The sequence below is a fragment of the Cenococcum geophilum genome (assembly GCF_001692895.1).
Source record: "Cenococcum geophilum 1.58 unplaced genomic scaffold K441scaffold_28, whole genome shotgun sequence".
In the NCBI taxonomy this organism is placed as follows: domain Eukaryota; kingdom Fungi; phylum Ascomycota; class Dothideomycetes; order Gloniales; family Gloniaceae; genus Cenococcum; species Cenococcum geophilum.
The window spans coordinates 684,065-693,759 of NW_027137586.1; the positions used below are offsets into that span (position 1 = coordinate 684,065).

A 9,695-nucleotide genomic window follows, 5' to 3' on the forward strand; every position below is an offset into this window, starting at 1 on the left:
TTAATAGAAGGGTTTTAGTCCGTATTTTGGTTTACGGGGGTATTACAGTCCGTAACTTAGGTACTAGGTATACTTTAGCCCGTAAAATTAATTCTAAAATCGCTTAGGTTTATAGAACGAATTTAGTTAAGTAGGTTAGGTATAAGGCTAGCAATACTATTAAGTTTGGGAGAAGTAGAGAGATTATTTATGGCTTTAACCTAGTCTAGGATTTTCTCTTTAGTCTATTCCGTTTGGTCCTTCTTCTATATTATGTTATATAAGGACCGTATAATAGTAACTCGTTTATCTTTTTTAACCTATATACCTTAGTGACGTAAAAGGGTTCGTAGGTTACGGATAGCAGTAGGGTTATAAGTCTTAAGAATAGCTTCCGTAAAGTCCGTAAAGTCTTCCTTATATTGCTCCTATAGGTCATTATTTAGAAGCTTATAGTGTCCGTATTTAAGGATTTTGAAATTAATATAGTCGTTGACATCGTCCGTAGACGTAAGGTTGACTCCTTAGCTCTACTTCTTTTAACCTTTACTAATTTGCTTACTTATATCTACTATATTGTATAGCGTTATATGTCTATATAAGCTGTGGCGGGTTATAGTAGCTTATAGCGGGTAGAGGAGGTCTTATAATGGTCCATAAAATCAATTAGCGGGTCTATAATAGTTTAAGGGGTCTTATAGTGGTCTATAAAGGCGATTAACGGGTCTATACCGGTTTGTAAAAGGGTAAAGGGTTTCTATAAGGTCTAAAGAGGTTTAGGGTTTAAGGGGGTTAAGGATAAGGGGTTCCGTAAAGGTCTATATTCGCATCTATAACTTCTAGTAAACCGTACTAAGACTTAAATAAGTATACAGAGTTAGTAATAGTCTATAATCCCCGACTTTTGACCTTTTAGTAGGTCGTACTAGGAGTCTAAACGGGTGGTCGCTGTCGTATATATCGCTCGGGGGGAGGTGTCAAGTGATTGCTAATCTGTGCGCGCTCACTGATTAGTGTTCGTACTAATTTAATAGCACAAGTAAGTCATATCCCGGGGCACGAAATACGTATAGTATCGTATGCTCTTTGGGATGGTGGTAACTGTTGATTATATGAAGCAAACTACGTAGTCTATATACTGATGCGCCTCCCCCCTAATTAGTTAGTGCTTCAGAAGTGCACCAGACGCGTAAGCGGGTGGTTGGTGCACTAAACGCGTAAACGCGTACTTGGCGTACCGAACGCGTAAGCACGCGGTTGGTACGACAGGTGCTATAATTATATATATACTTTTTTAATTGTCCTTCTTTACCCCTTATTTTTTAATCTATTTAATAATGCGTTTAATCTAAGGTATAGATAAGATCTTTTTATCTACTTCCTTCTAGACGTCTAGGTTTAGCTTTTATTCTTAAGGGCGCTTATACTTAGCAATGTAGTAGCAGTCGCCAAATTAATATACAAGGCCGCATACGCATATCTTATTCCACTTAGAATTAGAATTAGAATTGCCGTTAAAATTTAAATTAGAATTTAAATTGCCTTATAGGGTTATAAATGCAGAGCTATTAGCAGTGGTAGCAGAGGATACCACTTACTGCATGCGGTAGTGCTCCTTAAATTCCTTAATCAGTTCAATAATAAATAGTGCATCTTTGCCCTTCTGTTCCTTATAAATAAGGTCTACTTCTAGGGCTCCTACAAAGCTAGAAGAGATAGGCTTAATAGCTTAAACGAAATTGTAGTGTGGCCTAAATCCCTATACGTCTAGTAGCTCCAATTATTCCGCAAGTTTGTAGACATTCCGCTAGCTATTTAACCATTTATTAATACTCTGCTTTTTATTATAAGCTTTTAAAGCCGTGTATTAATTAAGGACGTTGTGCTTTTAACCTAAGGTAGTAGGGGCAAGAGTAGTCTTTAGTACCTATAGCCGTTCGTATACCGTATCTAGGCCGTTAATAAGAGGGAGGTAGGCTACCGGTATTAAGCAAACGATATAGTTGCTAATATCGTCTATAGCTTATTCTCGCTTTTAATATACGTGTAGGTTATCTTTATATTTGGCATAGAGCTAATTATAGGCTGTAAGCTTAATTTAGTCTAGTTAAGCTATTAATATAGCATTAGGAAGTACGTCCGCTAGTATAGATTAATATAGTAGTTCTAGCTTTAAAAGCTTATCTTTCTTCTTAAATAGGTTAATATACTCCCATACCTTATTAGTTTTGGCTATATCTTAAATAATAAAGAACTATTAAATTTAGTTAAATGGCTGGTTAAGGATAAGGTTAACTTTTAATTTATTTATAGTTATTATTTTTAGAATTTATGGGGTTAGGTAGGGTCCAATTAGTGTCTTAGCAAAAACCTTATTTTAACGTTCTGAACTTTTAATTTAATTCATTAGTTCGTTCGTCAATTAGGTACGGTCATCATTTAAGGTTAATTATCCGTTCACTTAGTAGATAAAGAAGCTTAAGACACTTACAAAGGTAGTAGAAGTAGTAACTTCTTAAATAAGGTAGCAAATTAACTGCTTAACAGATAGTGTAACAGGTAGATTAATCCGATTAATTAGTTAGCAGGTAGTGCAATCCAGGCTTATAACTATAAGCTTTATAGTGCGGAAGAATTACAAGAACGACTTAATTATAAATCTATAGAAATTAAGTGATATAAATACATAAGGAAGGTGTTGGTAATAAGATGAAAGGGGAGACTACTTCGTAACCAAAACAGCGTGATACGTAAGCGATACGCAGTCAATACGCAGGTAATACACAGGTGATATATAGGCGTTTTGGCATAGTACCGGTAGTCGGTTATAGAAACTATTAAAGGACCTATCTAAATTTGCTATAATATATTAATAAATTAATAAGGACCTTTAATATAATAAACAGACCCATTTTCTAAAGCCAATTATACCTTATACTTAAAACTTTATAAAACTAGTATATACCCTAAAGCATAATCTATCTCTAAAACCTAAAAGCCCTATATATAGCTCTATAGACCTTAATACTATTAGGAACTAATAAATAAAGAATATAAGCCATAAATAGAAAATGCTTTAGATGTAGTAAAAAGGGATATATTTAAAGGAATTATTAAACTTACCCTTTTAAAAAGGTCCGCCATAGTTCCTCCCAGTCTTTAAATCGCACTTATTCCTTAAATTATACTTATTTTATAAATTATACTTAGTTACTATAAAGTATCTTACCTTTAGTTAACTTAGAAAATAAATCGTTCTAGGGCTAAGTTACGCCCTAAGATAAGAAGTATAAGAGTATAAGTATCTAAGCTCTTTTAGCGCTAATATATAATATAACTCCCTTAATATACTTAGCGAAATTTAAATACTTAGAAAATAGAAAGAGGTATAAATCCTAATAGATAGCAGAGCTACTAGTATAGGCTTTATTAATATAAACTACATAAAAACCTAATGCCTAAATTTAAAGAATTTAATAAGCTTTAAGACCTATAAGGCTTTAACGGCAAACTCTCACTATATAGTAAACTAATGTACTACGCTTTTATAAAATTGTAAATAAGTAAATACCTTAAATATATCTTCCTATTTATAACACCCCTAAAGTATTATAAAATAATACTTAGATATAGATAGCTAAAATAATATAACCCTTTAATTAGCTGGGTTAAAGAAATACTAAAGTTCTGTTAGGTGAAATCTAAGTAGATAGTTATATAGGTGCAAGGTATAGGCGACCCTAAGGCGACCTAGGGGTGACTTGCCCGTAAGGTACATACTCTACACATGCCTAGGGAAAACCCTTTCTACCTCGCATACAGACTTCTCCTTTTCCCTTAAGGATTTGTCTCTGTATATACAATATACCCTATTATTCTATTATTAGACTCCCTATCCATATCTTTACCTTATATTTAAATTCTTACCAATCCCCTTAGAAGGATAGCCGGTTTAATTTTTCTATAATGCCTTTAAAAAGAAAACCGACGCCTATACCTAATAGTAATATGCTAGTAATGCGACCATAAAACACCTTAGGATTTAGTATAGACAAAACCGCTAGGGGTATACTAGTAGCATTTAAGCTACCTCCTAAACCTTAAAATAATTAAATATCTATAAACGCTAGAAATTAGTTTAACTTATATACCTAGGCTTAATAGGAGTAGCATTTTACCTAATACTGCCAATATAAAGGAGCTAGATAAGCTGGCTAAAAAAATAGCTAACTTATAAAGTATTATCGATTTAATAAAGCCCTCCTATTACCTCTTTAGTAAAGAGTATAAGTTATATAGCAAACGCATACGCTAAATAAATCTTAACGCCCTAGTTAAGAAATTACTACCTAATATTAGCGGTACTACTTAATAGCATTTTAATTGGTAGATTGCCGCAGTTAAGAACTAATTTAAAATTAATAACGCTAACTATAACTGTAAGCAACGCATACGCTAGGCCATTAAAGGTCTTATAAAAGAAAAGATAATCGCCTAACTAGTTTATTACCGGTTAGGCACTAAGGATAAGAGTCCTTTACTATAGGATAAGATTAATTTTTTTTTTAGGTCCGTTGTATTATACTACGCATAAGACTGCGCATATAGCCTCTAGGCTATGGCGCTATAGCTCTATATATATAAATCCTTTTCAGGCAGCTTAATATATACTAGTAACTATGTCCTAATAGTTTATAGTTCCTTAGTAAAAGACACTAGGTTACTAATAACTATTAGGTAATAAGAAAACGATAGAAGAGATTATAAGAAATAAGAAATCCTAACGCCTATCCCTGTCCTTTTGTAAATTATTTCTGTCCTTTTACTTACTATTATCTATCTACTAGGAGCCTAGTAGGAGTTACCTCCTTCTAGAGATCCTGCTACTATTAGCCACTTTTTAGTAGCTATTTCTGTCCTGTCTAGGAATAGAAAAAGAGCTTCTCTTCCTTTCTTTATGCAAAATAGCTTCTTTAGAGAGAGAGAAGATCCTAGTCGCCTTTGTATTTTCTTTCTCTTATCTTTATATAGGCTGCAGTCTAGTAGTAAGTGCTTAGGGGTTTATATAGCATTATATTCCCTAAAGCATCTACCTTTTTCGTCCTTTCCTATTGTTCTAGAGAAGGATTTGAAGTAGCCTTTTCCTAGCTTTAGCTGGAAGAAAGCTAATTGTAGCTTTTTAGGATATCTATCCTTAGGTGCTTTAAAAGAAAAGGAATAGCTTCCTTTGCAGATCCTAGTATAGTGTTTTCCTTTGTTTTTATTCTATTGTAGGATAAGTTTAAGATTATGGTCTAAGACTAGATTAGAAACCCTATAGTAAGATACTTTAATAACGCTACTATATACTATATGGCTGTTATAAAGAAGAACTAGAGGTTTAACGCCTTCTTAGCCCGTATATATAACTTAAAGGACCTCTTTTTATATACCCCTTTTATCAATCCTAAATAATAGGTAGACTTTTAGTTTTTATATCTCCTAGCCTAGCTATAAGCAGAGCTCTTCTAATAGAACTTTGCCTAATAGGTAAAAACTACTAAGGACCTTTTTAATAAAATCCGTTATATAGAGTAATTGCTTAATACTATAAAGCTCGCGGAAGATCGCGGAAGTAGTAGTAGTAAATTATTGTGTATAAAGCGTGGTCGCAGTATAGGCTCTATAAATTTAAGTTTAGGAAATAGAACCTAAAAAGGGTAACGCTTTAAATAAACTCCTAGGGAGATTACCTAAAAGCTAGATAGCTTAGGGGACCCCTTAGACGCTAATGCTACGTATATAAGTTAAAGAACCGTAGGCGGCTACTATAAGGAATACTATAAGTAGGCTAATAAAGAGAAGTTAGCTCGGCCTTTAAAAACCTAAAGCCCTAGTAATATATCTCTTTTAACTATAACTAGGGCCTAATATAGAGGGAGAGAAGAAACGTATTATGGTATATATTGTAATAGATACGCCCTAGGGCAAAGTCCGCCTATATACTTTATATAATAATAGGTATTAAATTAACCTTATTAATTAAGATATTATCTATAGGTTTAACCTACCTATATACTACGCGCTATATTTATATAAACCTATTATATATTTCCTTAATAGCAACCAGATAACAATCTAGGATGCTTATAATCTAATAGTCACCACTAGCGACTCTTAGGGTACCCCTCGTACTATTAGCCTACAGACCTTTTAGGGCGGCTTATTTAATAGTTATAATATAGTTCTTAGATAGGATTGGCTTGCGGAAGCAGATCTATTAAATAGCTTCTATTTTAGACAGTTTATCTAGGGTATTTTAGACCCTAGACGCCTCTAGATAGTCACCCTTAATACTTTCCTAGTAGATATTAAGGCTGGTAAAATAGTCTATTTACTATAGCTAGAAGACTCCTTTTTACGCTAGTTATAAATATAATAGAGGACCTATTATCACTAGTAGCGAGTACCTGTATAAACCCTTTAGACGTAAAGATACCGGTTATAAATATAGTAGAGGACCTACCGTTACTAGCAGTAAGTACCTATAGAGACCCTCTAGTACTAGCGCAGATTACCTATACGTAAGGGGGAGGTAATTAAAACCCTAAAACTATTAAGTATACTGCAGTAAAGCTATATGCACTCTTAGTGTAAGTATACCTATAAAATATATATTGGCTATACCCTTCTCTCTACTAGCTTCTAGAAGTACACTATTATATAATAGTTACTTTAACCTTTATGGCCCCTAGCCTACTAGATATATATAAAGAGGAAATTAATATCTTCTTTAATAAGCTAGCAAGCATACTATTACAGAACTCTAAGTACAACTATACGGTTAACTTAGAAGAAGGTAAGACGCTACCATAAATACCCCTCTATAACCTCTTATAAAAAGAGTTATAGATCTTATAAGAGTACCTAGATAGTGCTCTTAAGAAGGGCTAGATTAGGCCCAGCAAGTCGCCTGCTAGAGCGCCTATCCTCTTTATACTAAAAGTAGACGGTATAATATGGCTATACGTTAACTATAGACGCCTAAATAAGATTATAATTAAGAATCGGTACCCCCTACCACTAGTTAGCGAACTCTTTAATAGGCTTAGCTATATAAAAATATTTATAAAGCTAGATCTTTATAATACGTACTATAGGATTTATATTAAAAAGGGAGATAAATAGAGACCGTATTTAAAACACGCTATAGTTACTTTAAGTATCTAGTAATGCCCTTTAGTTTTACTAATACCCCTATAATATTCTAGAGCTATATTTATAAAGCTTTAGAAACCCTAGTAGATACTATTTATATAATTTACCTAGATAATATTCTCACTTACTTAAATAATAAGGACAGACACGTTAAGTACATTAAGTAGGTACTATAACAGCTTCGCGCTTAGGGCCTATACGCTAAACTATTAAAATGCATCTTTTATACTAAAAACGTTAAGTTCCTAGGCTTTATTATTACCCCTAGGGGTATTATAATAGACCCTAACCGCGTAAAAGCTATTAAGAAATAGCCTAAGTCTAAGTCCTATAGGGACATCTAGGTCTTCCTTAGCTTCGCTAACTTCTATAGGCGATCTATCTAAAACTATTTAAATACCGTATATCCCCTACACGTATATCTTATATAGGCATATTATAACCTAATATTAGATAGGGAGAAGAAGTAAAAGCGTAAGTTAAAAAGGCCTACTAAATAGTATTAACCTTGGTTCTAGCCTAATGACACTTAATAGGCATTCCGTAAGCTATACGCTGCCTTTACGCAGGCTTTACTACTTTATTACTTTGACCTAAATCTACCCTTAATAGTAATTACTAACGCTTCTAATTATGCCTATAGCGGTATACTTCTACAGCCTTTAAAATAGAGAGACTAACTCTACTAGCACCTAATTATTTATTATAGTTAGATGCTTACTAGCCTAAAAGTATAGTATAATACGCATAATAAAGAACTGCTCGCTATAGTATAATGCTTTAAGACGCGGCGCTATTACTTTAAAGACGTGGCGCATATAACGCGCGTACTCTATAATTATAATAATCTTAAGTATAGTAAAAACTGGTTAGTACGATACGCTTTATACGGCTAAGCGTATTGTTATATTAAGGGTATCGTTATATAGTAAAAACTAGTTAGTATAATATCTAATTATAACGATATACTCTATATTACGATCTACACTCCTTAATTAAAATATTTTTGGTGTAATATTACGATATTCTAACTTTTAATAATATTATTAAGTTCCCTTTACTAAAATTAGTATAGCCAGTATTTTATAGAGCAGATTTAACCTTTCCTTACCGCTAGTTTAGCTATTAAATCCATTACATAACAATTAAATTCTATTAAAATTACCCTTAGATCTTACTCTCTATACTTAATTCTACCTCTTTAATATAGTGCGGCATTAAAATCCTAAAAGGCGTCGTTATTACGGTATTTCTAACTATAAGCATTAGAAGATTTATATTTACTACTATAAATATCCTAACCTTATATAGAGGCAGCTTATAAATTAGGCTACTAACGCCTTTNNCTATAAGTTTAATTAATCNTTAATATCNNAAATACTTAGNNATAAGTTTAACTACNTAGATTTAACTAAAGTCTATTATAGGTAAGGTATATATAAGCATAAAAGAGACGCCAAGCAACCTCTCTTAGAGGAGGCACTCTTTAAGTAGTACTAACGCCTATAGAACTCTNGCATTCCTATTACCGGCGATTTTATTTATACCNCTACCTCTTAATTATAGAGTTATATACNTATATTAGTTAAGTTACTAGAGCCTAAATAGTTAATTAGTTAGTTAAAAGGTTTTAAATCTNNTAATAGAATTTATAAAAGAAAGTAATATAGNNAGGCTACGTTAGTTAATATAGAAGGCGCTAAAAATTATATAATAAAGCTTCGTATAATTATTGCGCCTTACCCTTTAAAGGATATATATAATATAGATAAGATAGGGCTATTTTAAAAGGCTATACTAGATACTATATTAGCTACTAAGTTATAATTAGGAATTAAAAAATAGAAGGTAAAGCTATCTCTTACTAATTACTCTAATATAGATAGCTCCGATAAGATTCCTTTTTAAATTATTAGTGCCTTAATACGGCCATATTACTTTACGTAAGCTCGCATTAATATTAATTTATTAAATATATATTAGAGGTATAATAAGAAGGCTTAAATAATAACTATAATTATACTTAAGTAGCTTACTTAGTTTAATAAAAGAATATAGAATAAAAAGGTTCTTTTACTAATTAACGGCTTTAGCGCTTATAAAGCAGCTATTTAAACGGCTCTTAAAAATAGATCTTTAAAGAATATAAAAGTTAAGTTCCTTCCTTCTAATTACACCTTAGTTTACTAGCCACTTAATTAAGGAATAATTACTAACTTTAAGGCCCTCTACCAACGATATTAGTTATAGTTTATAGTAGAATATACTTTAGAAAACTAAGATCTAATTAAGCAGATGTACGTCCTTTAGGTAATTTAATAGATAATTACTACTTAAAAGAAAGTTATACTACAAATAATTAAGGGCTGCTTTATTAAATCTACCTTATTTAGTTTTAAAGAAGGCCTATAGTATTACCCTTACAACTATCTAAATCCCCCCCTTTTAGATAAGATATAGTAGATAGTAGAATAGTTATATACGGTAAGAAGAATTCGTAACGTTATAAATATTTAGGA

General features: G+C 32.2%; 1 protein-coding gene across 1 annotated transcript; it reads left to right on the plus strand.

Annotated features, from left to right (window-relative positions):
* Window positions 1-7,229: 7,229 nt before the first annotated feature.
* K441DRAFT_417519 (uncharacterized protein) lies at window positions 7,230-7,481 on the plus strand (the record flags this gene model as incomplete). Its single annotated transcript, XM_067641528.1, has 2 exons — window positions 7,230-7,325; window positions 7,368-7,481. Coding segments are annotated over 2 exons (210 nt in total), but the record flags the coding sequence as incomplete, so codon positions are not given.
* Window positions 7,482-9,695: the final 2,214 nt, after the last annotated feature.